Below are 18427 nucleotides of genomic sequence, written 5' to 3'. Positions count from 1 at the left end.
TGGGAACAGTTTGGAGCTGGCCCCTGCCTCCTCCAACATGACTGAGCACCAGAGCACAAAGCAAGGTCCATAAGGACATGGATGGAAGAGTTTGATGTGGATGAACTTCACTGGCCTATACAGAGCCCTGACCTCAACCCAATAGAACACCTTTGAGATTAAATATAGTGGAGACTGAGAGCCATGTCTTGTTGTACACCATCAGTATGTGACCTCACAAATGCATTTCTGTAAGAATGGTCAAAAATTCCCATAAACACACTCCTAAACCTTGTGGACAGCCTTCCCAGAAGAGTCAAAGGCAGGTGAGTGAATACTTATACAATACAATATAGTGTATATTAGGTTTCTCAATGTATTGGAAACTAAATATTTTTTGTCATACACAGATAAAAATAATCATTAATATGAATTAAAAAAAATTACTAGCCAGTCTAAGAAGAAAGCACACAGAACATTTTTGTTGTGATCTTTCTATAATTTGGACAAAAGAGAATCTCAGTGGAACTTTGTCTTATTTGTTATTGGCTGAATGAATGTATCGCATAAAGCCTTGTTTTTCCGGGAAAGAAGGATGTCCAAGAATCAGCGAGAGTAAGTAGGCCTATGACTCTAAGATACAACAGTTAGATTCTCTTATTTTCAATATGAGAAGCCATATCACAAAGGATGACCAAAGTTTTATGAATATCGGGCTTGTTGAACTACAACATAAGAGCATCGTCCAGCTTTTTTGGACACACACACACACACACATAATTTTGATAAACTTTACGGTTGTTTTATGTTTTTAATCCACTTTCACATTTTTAAAAGTAACAAATCTGTTATCAAAAGAAAAGTATTAATTGAACCTGAATGTTAAGGTGTGTTTTACATTGATCACATTCTTGTTCAACAATAGCTGCATGCTACCCTTTCAGAATATTAACAGTGACAACATCAGATGTGGATGCAATTTGTTGAGCAACATCTGGAGGTGTTCTACTGTCATGTTGAAGTGACAGTATACACTAAAAACCATTCAATATTGACAGCAATTTAGGTCAAACTGACTTAACATAGAGATTTTGGAGGGCTTTTATTTTGAAATTTCACATCATGTAGATGGATTTCGATGAGTAACATCTTGAGATCTTAATCTGTCATCTGTAAGTGAAAGTAGTTACTTGGGCAAACCAATTGTTTTAATATCCCTGTGCAAATTTTCAGTTATCTGAGTCATTGCAACAGCAAGCCTGTTTAAGCTTGTATGCTATTGTTTTAGTAGTTATTTAGGCTAAACAGTGACTATGACCAGAACATATATTTCCATATTCATCAGCAGAACTCAATAATAAGGAATATTACACAAAACTGAAATAAATTATGTAAACTAACTGTAGTCGACATGTGTAAAAAATAATAATAATAAAATACCCTGATGCACGTCAAACATATTGCTTTTATTTTGGAAAGTAGTCTCAGGCAGTAGGAACCACATCCGGTTTCCGGAGTATGAACAAACGAGCCGTTTTTCTGTTTCTGTTTAAAAGCTTTTTTGTTTTTTGTTACCCAAAATAGAAAATTAAATTCAAATAATTTTTCAAATTTTACTTTTCCCCTTTTGACAGTGAAAAAGATAAACGCTTTGTATTTCGATTTTCTTTTTTGTATTTTACAACAAAAATAAAATGACCATTTGTTTTTGTTTTTTCAATTCCTGTTTCTGAAACGAAAATCCAATGACCAAAAGATACACTGACCCTTTGGTCCTCGATATTTGAAAAAATTAGTTTGAACAATGGAAGCAGAAAAGGAAAATCTCGCGATAGATCCCGGAGCCTGGACTTCGACATGGTTACCCTGGTAACAGAAATCATACTGACGTGACTCCGTAACGAGCTAGGGTTAGCTCATTTTTAGGCTAGGTTAAACAAGTTTACGCAAATAGTTCGGTTTGATTTAGCAACACAACAATGTCTAGAAAAAAACAACAGAAACCTAAAATAAACCAGGAGGAGGAAGAGCCAAAAAACACAGGTTAGCTGGATAATAACTCAGTGATTGAATCTGTTGTCAGCACTGACAAGCTAACATTAACCTACTGTATCTGTCTCTTAAAGTTTTTTTTTTAGATAGCCTTCAAAATATATTTTTATAATTTTACATAATTGTTTACCCTGCACTATTGCGTTTATTTACAGGTCTAACTCTGAATTCATGGTAATACTTTTTAGCACTAGTGTAATTTTCTAACGGATGTTAAATCACACCAATTAGCTTCTTTAAGATTGGTGCACCTTGTTAAAAAAATAAGTTTCCTGCCTAATTTAGTTAAAAGCAATACATAGAGCGATTAAATGTTTCCATCAAATCTAAACATATATCAAATTTGAATCTATCATAATCTATTTAAAGCTAATTAATAAAACATTATAGTTAAATTTCCCTTTTGGATTAATTAAGTATAATTCAATGAAATTGAGCAGAATTTTACTTAATGTACAAAGCATAAAGAAGTTAATACCAACTTCTTTCATATTTAATATTACCTCATTGAAAAGTGTTACTTCCTGATTAACACTGATCAAAATGTTAAACTGCCTTTCTTTACACTATATGTTGTTGAAATAAATTAAGTAACTTAATGTTCCACTAGCTGTTATATTAATAATTATAATTAAAGTTATTAATAAAAAATTGTAGTTCTGGGTTGTTGTTGTTTTTTTCTCTCTTTTCCCCAACAAACTAGACCACTAGCCCTTCTGTCGTCCCACAGGTTCAAGTCCAAATGAGGAATTACCAGTGCAGACCTTCGGTAAGCTATGAGGTCCTCAGTTTGTTCACAGATTTGTCGTGAGAAGTTTGTTCAGTCCCTGACTAATCACGCCACCATCCAACAGATAATTATCAGTGCACAGGAAATGTGGAGATCGACTTCCCTTTACTATGTGCTCTTCTGAACATGAAGGAAATCCCAGCCGTCAACACCAAACATCTAGCCTCATCCACCGATGGAACTGAAGGAGTCAGGGGTTAGTAAGTATCTGGCTGCTCCTGTTCTGTTGTTTCCTTGACAGAAAAACAGATCTAGAGCCTTTCCAAAGTGTTATTTTCCCTATTAGACATTTCCACATTTTGCCACATATCAGCCACGGCCTTCAGTGGGTTTTAATGGGACTTTATGTCACAGAAAAGTAGGTAAGAGTTGAAGGAAATTATACATGATTTTTTTTTTTTTTACAAAGATTAATCTGAATTGTGTCGTGCATTAGCAATTAGTCCCTTTATGTCCTTTAATAAGATCTACACCTATTCTGCAAATACAACCTATGGATAATATCACCCAAAAATCTGCTGAACAAACCATCCCTGGGGTTCCATAGTGGAGACAGCATCGTGATGCGGTACTGTACATGCAGTTGGGACAGGGAACTGGATAGAGCTGATAGAAAGGTGGATGGCACTAAATTTAGGGCAACACTAGGAAAAAAAACTGAGAGGCTGCAAAAGACTAGAGATTAGGCTGTGGAGGTTCACCTTCCTTCCAGCAGGACAACAACCCTAAACATACAGCTATAGTTAAAATCACACTGCCACCATCCTGCAATGGTTTGGTCCATTGTGCCGTGTAAGAATGAGACAGAAGAAAGAGCAAGTGACAGCAGTTAGACAAAAACAGCAAAACGACACAAAATGTCCAAAAACGTTTTGACTGTGGCTGAATGAGTTGATCGGATATTTCCCTGATCTGATACAGGGGGTAATAGTTATCCTCTGGTGACGTTCATTTTTGAACGGTGCAATTGTGACAAATATTACAAATGCATTTTAGCAATGGTTAGAATCAAATTTCCACCCTTGGCTGCACTGGAGCGGTCTTGATCAAAGCATATTCATGCGTTAGAGTGGATAAGACATAAATCCCGTTCAGACTAGAACGGCCAAGAATTAAAAAGAGTGAGTCTCTGTGTGCAAAGACTTGAGGATGTGATCACAGTAAAAGGTTCATCAATGATGTATCGACTCCTGACAAATGCACATCAAATCTTTCAGATTCTAATTTGTAAAGTAATTTAAAGACCATGTATCCTTTTCCTTCCCTTTTACTACTACAATGCGTTGCATTGATTTGTCGCATAAAATACCCATAAAATGCAAATTCAAAATGTGGGAATGTTTTAACGATATGAACAAAGAAAATCAAAAAAGCATTATATAATCCGCTTGTGATAACTGTGTAAGATGTGTGCAAACATAGTGAAACGCTGCTGTTTTCTGACGATCAACAACATTTTACCTACAGAAGACGACCATTCACAGATAAGTGCCTCACTTCTCTGGTCTAAGCCCTGTTTAAACATTGAGCTGGAAAACGAAGACCCTCTCAGTGCCAAAAGGATGAGGATTTCTGGTAAGATTAAAACATTCAAGGGAACTCAGGATTGTTCGCCTCTTTCATCTCAAACCTCCTTTATGCATGTAACCATAGCATATCAGTTTATTTCTCTTGTTTGTTAACTATTCTGATTAATTTTAATCAATCTCACTTCTACGGTTATTTAATTGCATATTATTTGATAAAGATTTGGCATTATAACCTACTTCCATTGACTGGTTCTGATTGGCCACCAAGTAACTATGACTGACTGAAATATATATATATCACTTCTTAGACTCATATAGTCACATTTTCTTGCAGTAGACTTTAAGTGACGTATAGAAAACTGCTTTAAATCGGCAGTTCTCAAAGCGGTCATAAGACATCCCAAATGGGTACGACTTGATTTGTAGTCAGCTCTTTTTCATACCCTAAACGAAATGATGGGAACCCAAACTGAAAGCAGAACTGAGAGCAGCAGAGAACTATATGTTTACGTTTTTGTTTCTTTAGTATCTGAGTAATCTGCATATCACACAAAGCTCATTTGTACGATTAGCAAATCGTACAAATGGGGGGCTAAAATCCCCCCCAAAAACGTTGTATTATGTTGTTGAATTAAAATACGACATGTAGTACTATTAATTCCATATTGGTGCGTTCCTGATCTGGAAAGCATCACCGCAGCGTAACTGAAGTTACAGCGCCGCGCTGATTCCTTTTGCTCCCAAAACTAAAAAATAAAAAGACAATAGAGCCACAGATACACTGTGGGTGTATTTTATAAGGAGAAAAATCCCTTGGCTGAAGCAAAAAGCATGAAGAAGTTTTTCATACCTTTTATACTTTTCAACCTTTTGTCACGTTACAACAACACAAACGTCAACGTAGAAACGTTATGTGACACACCAACACAAAGTGGTGCATAATTTCCAAGTGGGAGAAAGTTGTTTTACAAATAAAACGTACATAGGGCGGCTTGCATTTGTTTTCTGCCCCCCTGAGTGAACTGCTTGCAGAAGCAGCTTTTGCTGAAAGTATGTCTCTTTCCTAGCTTTGAATTTATAGAAACTGAAACATTTGCCCTCTCTCCTTTGTAAAAATCGCTCAAGCTAAGTCGGAGCATATGTTAATGTCTTTTTTCTTTCTTTTTCCATATTCAAAATTAGATATGGGCCCAGACTTTGACTAGGCCATTGTATGAACATGAATATGTTATGATCTGAGCCATTCCAGTGGGACTGGCTGCGTGTTTAGAGTCGTTGACCTGCCAGAAGGGGAACCTCTGAACGAGTCTCGAGTCTTTTACGGCCACCAGCAGGTTTTCTTTTTGGATTGCGCTGTATTTAGCTTCCTCCCACTTCCCGTCAGCTCTCACCAGCTTTCCAGTCCAGTTCGAGGAAGGGCTTTCCCGCGGCATTGTGCTGCAACCACTGTGTTTCGCAGTGGGAGAGTGCTTTCAAGGTTACGTGGCATTTCTGCCGCTAAAGGCGTTTTGCACGTTGGCCGAGAAGTTCCAGTTTGGTCTCATGGGACCAGAGCCTCGTCTTCCACGCGTTCGCTGTGTCCCTCACATGGTTTAAAGATGGACCTGTCAGGGAAGACCAAGAGAGGATGAGACCAGAGCAGGGGTTTCCGAACTTTTTGGTACATGGGCCAAAATTGTCAAGTCAAAGGAACTCGAGGGCCAAAACCGAAAATGTTTTCAAATCCTGTTTTATCTGCTCTGCAAAATATGATCAGTTTTTGTAGGAAATGAATGTGTAAATCATTGTAGATCCAAAACTAAAAAAAAGGGGTTTTCTCATTTGTTGTATTTAAAGATGGTCATCAAGTTTACAAATTATTTTGAATAATTTAATTTGACTCTTTAACAATAAAAATATTATATTGGTCTCACAATACAAGAACAGTATTTGGGTCAGTTGCTCTTTGAAAACGCGGCGAATTTTAATAACTGAATTCAAAGCAGATTTTAATGCACCAAATTCTGCGTTTGAGTTACTAAATATCATTGGACAGATGTCAATATGACATTAAAGACAATATTATAATTGTGTTTATTAAAAGATGAATACTTTGTCGTAGTTAATATTTCAAATTGTAGGATGTTAACTTTTCTGTAATAATTTTGCCCTAATTCAAAACTAAAGCTTTCTATCTGCATCAGAGCAAATTTTTCTTGAAATGCGGATGGGGGGGCCATCCAGAATCAGTACAGGGGCCACAAACGGCCCCCGGCCCGCACTTTGGACACGCCTGGACTAGAGAAAGGCTCATGTCTGTACAGACGGTTGGTGTGCAAACAGATGCTATAGGAGGGGTGAGATGGAGGCACTGAGGCGCTGTGGTTACCTAAAAGTTAAATCTTAATCTAACTTAATCGTTGTGATACAACAATATTGAACAACTTACACTTTATTCAGCTTTTTTGGGCTAGAAAAATAACACGACCGCCACAGTAATGATGCCATATATTGCAGTATTCATGCAGTATTCACATATTGTTTTACTCTTCCAAACAACCAAAGACATCAAGTAATCTAAATAGTATCAAATTAACACCAAAATATAAGCGGGGCCCACAGATTGCCGTAACCATTAGGAGATTTGTGCTGAATGTGCAGGATGGAAGGTGAACGAGCAGATCTTCAGAGCAATGCAGAAGATGCTCCCCTCCATCACCCAGCTGCAGAGTCTCCAGTGAGTAACGAGGAGGCGCAGAGAGGAGCGCGCCTGTCACGCCGAACGTTAGCCGCCGCCGCTGTCTGGTTGTTGTTTGTTGGCGTAATCTTGTCCGCCGTGCCGCAGGTTCTGGCAGGCCAGACTGACGGATCCAACGGTGATCTCCCTCATGAGCACGGCGGGTCTGTGCTCCAACCTCAGGTGAGTGGACTCTGTGACACCGAAACTGCGAGACGTTGCTTTTGATTCGCAACCCCCCCCTCGGGAGACGAGCCAGAAATAGTTGTGGATTTGCAAGTAAATGTGCTCTGAAAAAAAATGCAGAATATGGCTCGCTGATCCAGCTTGTTAACTCTGCCTGCTGGTAGAGCCGTGTCACTGGAGGGTAATCCTCTTCCAGAGCAGAGCTTCCACCTTCTCCTCTCTGAAGACAGCAAGTGAGTCACCCATGCAAGATCCAGCACTGATAAGCCCCCTTCCCCACCCCTGCTTTTTTTTTTTTTTTTCTTTTACATAAACATGTCCAAATTCATGTCACGTTTCTTTGGTCAAGCCTCACCCACTTGTCCTTGCGGAATAATCGGATCGGAGAGGAAGGCGCTCGTCTGATAGGTTCGGCTCTCTCCACCACTAAGTCTGCTAATAAGAACCTCCTGTCACTCAACCTGGCATTCAACAATGTTGGGGATGCAGGTGCCGCACATATCGCGCAGGTATAAATCCGGAGCTGAAGCATGTTCTCCCAGGATGTTCCCATCAGAGCCGCTGATACGTCCTCCGCCTCCTTTTCCCCCTCTCCCAGGGCCTGAGGCTGAATCGTACTTTACTCTTCCTATCGCTGTCCAACAATCAGATCGGCGACTCGGGAGCTGCACGTCTGGCTGCGGTATCCGTTCACCTTAAAGACGTTTACTGGCAGATAATGCGTTTAAATTAGCAGTTAATCATATTCGACCTGCTAGGTTAGATATTCCACAATTTAATAACCCTCCAGAGCCGAGCTTTTTCCATTTTTAGACCCTCGGGGAGTTTGCTCTGACACACGAGGAAGTGGTGGAAAGGAGGAAGCTGCTGCTGCAGAGAGTGCAGGCTGTAAGTTTGACACACAGGACTACGTTTTCTGTAACACTTTAAGCAGTCCAATAATATTGTTTATTTTCTCCGCCTCTGAAGAGATTAGAATATGATCTTAAGATTTTGATTTATTTATGATCACAAGTATTGTTTCAAATTCTGTGATAGTTTGTATGTCTAAAATGTTCATGTTTTCAGGCTTGGAAGCACATATATGGTGCCTCACTGAGGCGTTTAGGACACCCTTTTCACATTACCACCACAACGTTTAATCTATTATTTGGCTTTTATGTGAGAGACCAACACAAAATATTGCATGATTGCAAAGCTGGAAGGAAAATGTTTCATGTTTTGATTAACCCTTTTCAAATAAACATTTCAAAAGTGGGCTTTGCATTTGTATTCAGCCAACTTTACTCAAGGCTTTGCCGAACCTCCTTTTGCTTTTAATTACAGCTCCAAGTGTTTTGTGATGTCTCTACCGGCTTTGCACGTCTAGAGAGGGAAGTCTGACCCAATCTGTATAATATGATTGAACTTGATTTTGTAAAGTACCTTGAGATGACATGTTTCATGATTTGGCGCTATATAAATAAAATTGAATTGAATTGAATTGATTGCACGGACAGCATCTGCGAACATCAGTTGTCTCGTCTGCCGCAGATATTTGATTTTGATTTAGCCAAGCAGGTCTAACTTTATTTATAGTCGCTTTAAAACAGCGCAGAGATCACATAAAATCTTTAAGAGCTGAAATATGAGAAGACACGTACTGTAAGAGATGTTATAAAGCAACTCCAAATAATGATAAAGAGGTTATCATGCAGGGTCAAGAGTCAATGAAAAAAGGCAAGTTTTAAGGTTGAGATTCTGACTGGTCCATTCTAAAACATACATTTAAATTTAGTCAATTATTATATTATTGAAAAGTTCATTTATGAATTGACAAACTGAAACACATAATGTGAATTATGACACACAGGCTCATGTTTTAAAGCCCTTATTTTTGTTATTAGGATTTTGTGCTTACTGATAATGAAAACATGACATTTAACATTAGAACATCACATCAGGGAGAAGCATGTGACCCACATCCAGAGGCCTCAGTCCTCAACGCTGTCCCGGGTTCGATTCCCAGCCTGTGAACCTTTGCTGCATGTCTTCCCCTCTCTCTCAAGCCTGATTCCTGTCAGCATATTGTCAAATAAAGGCCCATTTATTTGACAATAAGTCGACAGGAAAAAGAATATTACATCAGACAAATTATACAGAAATGAGGGCCGAACAAAATGCATGTTTAAAACCTGCTTAGACATAATCTCCCAAATGAACCTCATTGGAGCAAATCTACTTTATTAAATGTTTATTGAGTAATTAAATTGCAACACTGTGTAACGCACTTGAGATATAGCAGCCTACCAAATGCTGCTTCAAAGCAGTCGTTTGTGAAGGCTGCAAATGACTAGCAACACCTAGCCTTGCTTTAGGTTCCCCACAACTTTCTCCCTGACCTGCTTGCTCTGGGTTTTGTTTAGGGAAATCAGAGTGAAGGTCTGAAATACAAATAGAGTTTTCAGAACTTCATTTATAAAGCCTTTTTTAAAAAGTCCATGATTTCCTTTCCACTTTACAATGATGCACTGCTTTGTGTCGGATAGTCAGTTAAGATCCCAATAAATTACACTGAGGTCTCTGATTGTCTCGTAGCATTTTTTTGAACGGTGGTATAAAAGGATGGTGACGTTGCTGGACTTGGGTCGGATGAGTTGAACCTCTGCTTTTTGCCGTGTTTTGCAGTCTTCTCTTAGGGCCGATCTTGAGCAAACATCTACGGGTCAGCTTTCCTCTGTCCACGGCGCCTCAAACAGAGGGGAGAACAAGGACACATCCAGAAAAAAGGTTAAATATAAATGTTACAAGACTGAAAGGAAACACGTGCTTGCAGTCACCATCGTTTAAAAAAAAAGATCTAATCCTTTGCTGATGTACCGATCAACAGAAAGCTGCAAAGAAGGAGGAAAAAACTACAGAAATCAAAGAAAAGCCTCAAAAGAAAAGTAATAACCAGTGATACGTTTTACTAGGTATCCTCCAGCGGTGTTTGGTTTCTTATAGCTGTCTTTTCAAATCTGTCCCAGCCCTCGATGGAAAGGGAACTAACAGCAGAGGTGGGAAGTCTGGAGGCAGAGGGAAACACTCATCTGCTCTGGAGGTGCTTGAAACACTGCAACATCTAAACATCGTCCATACGCATGCAGGACATAACTTAGTTTTCTCCTACTCTGTGGTCTCTTTTTTCCCCCCACCCCTACAGGATAAATCAAGCTCGAACCTGAATGAGGTTTGGCCCTTTGAAATATCTTAAGGTAACAACCATTGAACTGATGCATGAGAGTTGAATTTGCAGCCCCTTGCCTGTCTGTGTGAGCAGCCAGAAAACATGGAGACAGGAATCCCCCTGCTGGACAGCTCGGTGTATCGCAAGGACGGACAGCTTTTTCTGCCTGGAAACACGACGCTCAGCTCTCTCAATCTGGCAGGTCAGGACAAAAATATTCACATTCACAACAACGGATATATTTGCAGACAGGGCAGTTTTACCTGAATGTTTATTTACTCCAAATTTAAGCGGAAGTATTTTCTTTTTCAAACTCCTACCTCATTTAATATACGTATACGTTATGGTTTTGCAAAATTTGATTGTTTACATTTTTATTGTAATTGAATTATCAAAAGTGATTTTTTAAGCCACTACTTTCCTCAAGATTTGTGAAAAACAAGTAGTAAAAGCCTGTGACGCTTTTATAAACGTGTTTGCGCAGGAAACAGGATTACAGAAAACGCTCTGCCTCTGTTCCTGGCGTCTCTGGAAAAGCAGGAGGAAGCCGGGGGGAACTTGCAGCGTCTCTGTCTGCAGGTGTGTTTTTTTTTTTTTTTTTTTTTTTACATCTGTCTGATTTTTGGCACATGCTGTTTCCATTTGTGAGCATCTGTGCACAGATCTCAAAAGAGCAAAATACAGCCACACCCAACAGGTAACAGCAGCAAGTCAAAACAGTCAAAACCGCACATTTATATAGCATCAATTTAAGACACGTGTCATCTGAAGGCACTTTACAAAGTCAAATTAAATCAAATCATACAGACAGATTTGTAAAAGAGTTTCCTGTCTAAGGAAACCCAGCAGATTGCATCAAGTCTTGACAAGCAGCATTCACTCCTCCTGAAAGAGCGTAGCGGCACGGTGGACTTCATTTTACTTCTCTAGTTCAAAGTCTTACATATTTAGACTCGTCAAACTTAATTTGAGTTTGAGTAAGACTCATGTATAGAAATGTGGGTGTGCATGATGAGCCAGATTAACACTTCGCTGTACCCTTGGGCAACAATATTCAAGGGCCCCATCATCATGATACCAGGATCATCATAGTCTGGCAAAATACAGAATAGATTACCGTAATAATCAAATTCTCTCATCATGTGTATTTTGATATAGAAATGTCTAAATGCTTACAGAACTACAAACGCACTACATGCACTCTTGTCAAGGACACTCACATATGATGCCATGAACACAAAACTAATCAGCACCAGCATAATCTGGTAAAATTGGCCCACTACATTCAGAGGAAATGTCCTCCATTTTCACAAATAAATAAATAAAAAAACACTTTTAAACCACTGAAGCTGACTTAACAAGACAGTCAGATACTTTAACGGGAGTGATGAAATGACCTACTTTGAGTGTATATACTTAAAATTTTCTGCTTTTCTGATGTCCTTCTCCCTTTTTAATTTCCACTTCGCGCTACCACTTAGCTTCTCCATGTCTGAATTTTTTTAGCTGCGTTATGTCGCTTAACGTCACACAACCCGCTCAGGTTGATTGGCGTCACCTTTGTCCTGCCTCATGTGGACGGACTGACCAATGAGGATCGGGCGTCTCTGCTCATGTTCACAGTCACCCCCAACGTCTCTCTGTGCAAGGGCTCTGGGAGACGGTTTAACATGAAGCGGGAGATAACCACATATTTTCCTTGTGCCCTCAATGCCCTGGACGCTTTAGGGACCGTGGGCCCCTGGGCAATTACCCACTTGCCCATATGGTTAATCCGGCCCAGTGTGTAAGTGGTCCCTGTAGCGGAGGGTTTTGTTTGACCAGAGGTCATAATCTGACATTTCACATCAGAATGGCCTGGCTCAACTAGGGAATCAGAACCACAATCAATTAAACTGTAGTCCAACATCAAATCTTCTAAAAAATAATGTACAACCAAATTAAACTATACACTGAACATTTTTATTAATATGTATGTTCATATCACATCAGAGTATCTTACTAGGATAAAGCAGAGACACAATAGATGCAATAATAAATGCAACATCTGGTTCTGAAATGGAGGTAGGAAATGGTGAGAGGACCTAGAGCCACAGAAAATTAGCCACTTTTTTTATTGTGCTTTTTATTGTTTTACAATTGTCCTTAAAGTTTCTGTTTTTGGGTCAGGTTCCTCAATGACTTACTGATTAATTTGTCCGCCTTCATTTGCCAATTTAAGACGTTATTTAGAATAATCTGGACGTTTAACCACATCAGGTAATACCTACCGGAAAAGTAAGATACTTAATCTTCTTGAGTGTCTCAATATATTACATTTTATATATATGTTAGATTTAAGTTTTAGGTAGCGTATATCGTCCGAATCTTTTAAAGAGATTAACTGCAGTAATGTTTTGTTACTTAACTTGTTTGCCTTCAGGTGTTTCACCTGCAGTCTCTTAGTTAATTCTGACAACCTATCTTTATTTTAGCCACCCACATTCATAACTAATACATAATACATATGCATTTGCTAAGATTTCTTCTTCTCTCTCTTTCTCTCCTGCACAGAGAAACCTCTTCCCTGAAGACTCGGAGTGTTACAAGAAGATAAATGAAATGAAGGCCCTCGGAGATCCTCTGGTCGAAAGCATCTCTGAGGAGGTGGAAGAGGAGGGAAAGGGCATGTAGTGCTCGACAAACGTTTGCCTCCACTTTTGTTTCTAACGTGATAAAGAAAAAAAAAAACATAAAAATGAGTTGTTTTAACAATTTAAGAGATGAGGACAATTGTATTTCTTTGTTTGTGCCCATTGTAGGAATTAATAAAAATAAGTACATTCAAAATAAGATACTCATATTTGAACTATTTATATTCTGAGACAACATATCACATCTCTGTTGGACCTGAGGTGTCTACATGGCACCCAGCATACCCAGCAAGTAACTCTGAAATGTATTTAGGCCCAGAGCGATTCCGTACCAGCAGGATGACAAGCCTGAAAATGCAGCAAAAATTGCAATAGAATGTTTTGACAAACTATATTCCTTCATTTGAGCTGTGTAGAGTCAAAATCTACACCTAAATCTAATTGAGAATCTGAGGCAAGACTTGAAAACGTATTCACAGATTCACAGTAGGATTATTCACAAATTTTACTGTATGTTGTGAAGTGGGAAAAAACCCCCACATACTCTAGTCTTGTTATTTTTGGATAAATGGATTGGTTTTGTAACTGGAGGTCTAAAAGGCAGCCAGAACAACCTGGAGCCTCAGAATTGTGGAAATGTCCCCCAACTCTGACCCGCATCACCATACTCAACAGCTCTGTGTCTGCTGTGGAAATATCAGGTTTCTGGGATGCACAATATCCCAGGGCCTATAGTGGGCACTGTCACTGTCATAAAGAAGGCCCAGCAGTGTATGTACTTCCTGCACCAGCCATCATCCAGTCAGTCCTCTGCTCATCCATCACTGTGTGGGTTGGATCTACCACTAAAAAGGACAGAGCCATACTGCAACGGAACGTCAGGGCTGCAGAAAAAAAAATCACTAGTGCCAATTGAACTGCCCTTCATCCAAGACCTGTGCATTTCCAAAGTTCGGAAACGGGTAAAGAAATATCACTGCAGATCCATCTCACCCCGGTCACAACATGTTCTGGCTTCTCCCCTCTAGTAGGCGCTGCAGAGCACTAAACCGAAAGACCCAGGAACAGTTTCTTCCCACAAGCCATCACTCTGGTGAAAAGCTGATTCTGACAAGAAAAGAAAAAAAAAAAACCTCCTGTGCAATAAACCAGTAACTCTGCCTTATTTACTATTTATCAGTTATTCATCTATTATTCCATATGTCAGTGCTTTTAATTTTTACTGTTCATATTGTTATATTGTTAATACTGTATACCAAATCCACCTACCTCATTTACAGAACATCGTAAATATTGTCCTTTATTTCAGCATTCCCATTATCTGTACTCATGACACTGTGGGACATGAGTATGTGCACCTGTACATTACTTCTAGTGGAAATAAAATCTACACCTGCATTCTTTGTACTCTGCTCATTTCATCATCGCAATATTGTCTCAATTTGCCTGCCTGTTTATAGTGTGTTCATATGTGCTTTCTATACTGCAGACTGTTTTTTATTACTGCATTATTGTCTTATTGTATTATTGTACAAGTAAACACGTCGTGAGAAATGTTCAATCCAGAGTCAAATCCCTTGTATGTGTACACATATGTGGCAAATAAATCTTATTCTGATAAAGCACGGCACAGATTATTATTTTTTAACTTTTATCCCGGTTTTAAGCAATGGGAACATTGAATATCAAAGTTTCTTGATTGGTAAGCAAAAATAACCACCAAAACTACATCTGAAATGTCGTTTCGCGTCTAAATTTGCCGGTAAACACAGTACAAAGGGATATTGTTTTTGACCTCACCAACATGGCCGCGCTGTCGCTGCAATGCCGTCACTTCCGCCCCGTGCTCAGAAGAGCCGCCGATATCAACCCCTCGCTTCCGGTGATGCCTCCTTTTCGGCAGCGGCTATTTCCTCGCCAACATGCCAGTGAGTATCGGGAGGAGGTTAAAAGCTGCTCTTTCTGCCTGTTAGCCGGCGGATAGAGAGACGCTACGGGGCTTTATGGATTCAGGAGGGGATGCCGCGCAGACACGTACCACTTTTACACGGTTTAGCCCGGTCGACGATGCCGGTTTTTAATCGTTTTCGAGACCCATCGCGAGCGCGTTGTGACACAAGATGGCTGCGCGCACACCGCAGACATGGAGCCAAACTAGCGAGGAGGCTGAAACTAATAGACGGGGAAATCTCCGTCATAATTTTGCCTCTTTTGTTGCTGGTTTCATAGTTTCTTACCCCACCGGTAATAGTCATAGAAGCATTTAAGGGGTATTTATTGAAAATGCGCAGCGTGTTATCTTGCGTAGGAAAGTAGGCCGAGATGTGGGCCTGAGCAGGCCGACGCAGCGATGCTAAAGCTAAAACAAACATGTGAATCGTGCTGTGTATTTTATGTTATTTTTTTAATGACTCCTGATACCAAATGCTTAGCTCCTAACATATTTAGTCACGTGTGGCGACGCATATTATTCCATACTAAAAAGGTTCATCTTGGTCTTTTTAGTCCCGGACCACGTTTACTGATGTCTTCCGTTTTGTTTCCTCCTTTTTTTTCTTTTTCTTTTTTTTTTTTTTAATGTAGCTCGCAAAAGACTTGTTGCACCCATCCCCTGAGGAGGAGAAGAGGAGGCACAAAAAGAAGCGTCTCGTTCAGAGTCCCAACTCTTACTTTATGGACGTCAAATGTCCAGGTAGGTTTTTTTTCTTCCTGCGCCTCATTTGGTTGATGCACGAAATTCAACATGGATTAGCGCCTTGAAGCCTGAGTCTGGTCTCCTCTCTCTCTCTATTTCTGCAGGATGCTACAAGATCACGACGGTGTTCAGCCACGCTCAGACAGTCGTGCTGTGCGTGGGCTGTTCCACGGTCCTGTGTCAGCCAACCGGAGGCAAAGCACGTCTCACAGAGGGTCAGTATCTGCACACGGGCATCAGTGAAGACTGTAACTCGTTACTCTGTGTGGCCTAATGTCGTCGTTGTTACAGATTCAAATCATTAGGGACAAGATTTCTCCATTGTGAGATCAATAAAGTTCAATTATTAGTACAGGGTTTCCACGGGTCATTAAGTTATTTAATTATATATTTTTTAAATTAAGGCCATAGTTGGCATTAAAATTAATTAAATGTGATTATCGTTGGCATTTAAAATTCCTTTTTTCTCTCCTGAAAACAGGGTTTCCACAGTTCATTAAAAATCATTAAGTCATTAAATTATATATTTTTTTTAATTAAGGCCATAGTTGGCACTAAAATTCATTAAATGTGATTATCGATGGCATTTAAAATGCCTTTTTATATAAAACATAGATTCATAAAAACAGTTTGGTCAGATGTATTATATCAGATATAACTGATTTTGCGTGTTTGCGTGGAACCAAACGCGCCGAACTGTTTCCGGTTGATCGTAAAGCCGTATGTTTTTATTATGTTCGGAAAAGAAGCTCGAGGCGGAGAAAGAGCTAGAGAATGGGGGGGAATTGCAAATTTTAACAAAAGTGGGTGGAAAATTAGGACTTTGGGACATGGCTGCAGCCTGTCGGCGGTAAAACTGAAGGATTTTGTCGTGTTTGTAAAAAAAAAAAAAAGGGCTTTGCACAATGGGTGTCGATGCTTTATGACACCCAGTAGCAGTAGCTACTCTACAGCCACTAACGTCGGAAGATCCAGTTGGAAAAAGGTTCTTAAACTGTCGGGTTTAGATGCCAGCAAACAAATCCCCAACACTTTGATCTAAAGAACCCGTGTTTGGTCCTGATTAAGAAAATCTTGGTACAGATTCTGAACTTGGGGAGCGTTTCCACAGAGAACATGCAGAAATCTGATATTGTTGCTCCTAGACCGGTGCTCCTGACGCCAGCCCTCCAGTGCTGGAGTTCAAAACCACCGTGTCGTGATGGAGGAAGATCGTTGATGGTGCGCGGTCTCCTGCTTTGATTTTTCTGTGTAAATGAGCGCATCAGTAAATGGCCATCCATGCAAATTTGACAAAGGTCAATAAAAGTGCATAAAATAGCGTTCAGGTAGGCTGTTAAACTGGAATCTCGAATTTTTTTTACACGTATTGGAAATTTATTTCAGTATTTTTCACGATTGGCTTATAAACATGGGCATATTAAAACAAAATTCTTCCGTATGTTGGTTCCTGTACTATTAAGTGCTTCCCATCCATCTGTTTGTCTTGCCTCCATATTTTTAAAATGTATCTGCCATAAATTCCTTGCAAGCCTTTTATATTCATGGTTTAAGTGACCTAAAAAGGACTGAGCGTTTAGGAAATTGTATTTTAAAAGGATATTTCTGTTGGAACAGTTGTTTAGAAAAGGATGCAAGGGATTATTTGACGTTATTTTTGCCGCACTGCTAAGTGACTGGACTTCCTGCACCGTGGTTTTCCAATCTCATTCCAGTGCCAGATTAACCTCAGTTAGCAGAAGGGTTGGGCTACAATCATGGCTTCCCCCTTTCGAAGGCTGAGAACAACAACAAACCTCTGTAGCTTTGGTCTGATCAACCTATTGTTTTCCTATGAGAAAAAATAACGCTGAATTATTCCACTTAAGGCAAAGAGACCAGACTTATAATCAGCAGCTCTGTGCCACACAATGGCTGTGCTCAGCCTGCTGTGTCTCTCTTGTCTGCGGCAGACTAACGTGGTGTTTCCTCCGGCAGGGTGCTCGTTCAGAAGGAAGCAGCACTAACGCTTCTCCCTGAAGCTGGAGAGGAGGGGATGGACTGGTTGATATCCACGTCTCCGGAGCCCGTGGTCCCGACTTGAAATGAAATGAGACCAGATGATGGAACCGGACAGCGGACGCGTTCTGTCCACGTCTACCAAGTGGTTGTTGCTTTAACTGCACCCTCCAACCCCGTCTCTCTAAATAAAATGTTGTTTTGGCTATAAGAATGGATCCCTGTGTGGTTGTTTTTGTGCTATTTTACTCCTGGGTTTAGAAAATAATGGAGTTTTATAAAAAAAATTTCTAGGTCTAGTTTCCAGATGAATTGTCATAGTTTTAAGTAACTATTCTACATTTATGTCTGAATTAGGATATCACTGATTGATTTTCAATAATGAACCTGCTTGCTGGCCACCACAGCGATGCCGTGGTTAAAGCAGGTATTTGCTACCCTTTGCTGTTGGTTGGTAAGTCCTGCTTGAAAATAAGATCTCAAGGTTGTCAGCAGCTCTAAAACTTCCTGGTCAGGAACTTATTTGATGGAAAATTCAGTGGACCAACAGCAGCAAATTAAGTCATCATTGACCCTGTGCTTCTATTGAAGATGGATGATGTGCCTCTCCAGGTTTTGGGGAGCCTTACTTTAAAAATGAA

At 39.8% G+C, this 18427-nt stretch overlaps 2 protein-coding genes and 1 non-coding gene across 5 annotated transcripts; all 3 read left to right on the top strand.

The window, feature by feature from the left end:
• The first annotated feature begins 1790 nt into the window (after window positions 1-1790).
• lrrc71 (leucine rich repeat containing 71) lies at window positions 1791-13618 on the top strand. 3 transcript variants are annotated; one of them, XM_036145291.1, is made up of 17 exons: window positions 1791-2022; window positions 2762-2800; window positions 2886-3017; window positions 4292-4396; window positions 6991-7066; window positions 7175-7249; window positions 7417-7485; window positions 7602-7761; window positions 7851-7934; window positions 8066-8140; window positions 9920-10021; window positions 10122-10179; window positions 10261-10334; window positions 10437-10463; window positions 10554-10662; window positions 10945-11039; window positions 13014-13618. In XM_036145291.1, exons 1-17 carry the CDS (start codon window positions 1959-1961, stop codon window positions 13131-13133), a joined length of 1464 nt encoding a protein of 487 aa, XP_036001184.1. In that variant the 5' UTR covers window positions 1791-1958; the 3' UTR covers window positions 13134-13618. The 3 variants fall into 3 exon arrangements, with proteins under 3 accessions (XP_036001184.1, XP_036001183.1, XP_036001185.1); XM_036145290.1 differs by having other exon boundaries at window positions 4289-4396; XM_036145292.1 differs by lacking the exon at window positions 1791-2022 and having other exon boundaries at window positions 2682-2800; window positions 2886-3021; window positions 4289-4396.
• Window positions 13619-14926: 1308 nt separating this feature from the next.
• On the top strand, window positions 14927-18004 carry rps27.1 (ribosomal protein S27). The gene is made up of 4 exons (XM_012875412.2): window positions 14927-15021; window positions 15677-15785; window positions 15893-16003; window positions 17766-18004. The coding sequence occupies exons 1-4, from the start codon at window positions 15016-15018 to the stop codon at window positions 17792-17794; spliced, it is 255 nt and encodes an 84-aa protein (XP_012730866.1). The 5' UTR covers window positions 14927-15015; the 3' UTR covers window positions 17795-18004.
• LOC118565570 lies at window positions 17449-17578 on the top strand. Its single transcript, XR_004932457.1, has one exon. It is a non-coding gene; the product is annotated as a small nucleolar RNA SNORA35 (small nucleolar RNA).
• Window positions 18005-18427: the final 423 nt, after the last annotated feature.

Source organism: Fundulus heteroclitus, chromosome 13, assembly GCF_011125445.2.
Source record: "Fundulus heteroclitus isolate FHET01 chromosome 13, MU-UCD_Fhet_4.1, whole genome shotgun sequence".
In the NCBI taxonomy this organism is placed as follows: Eukaryota; Metazoa; Chordata; class Actinopteri; order Cyprinodontiformes; family Fundulidae; genus Fundulus; species Fundulus heteroclitus.
This window is presented reverse-complemented; position numbering and strand designations above follow the sequence as displayed.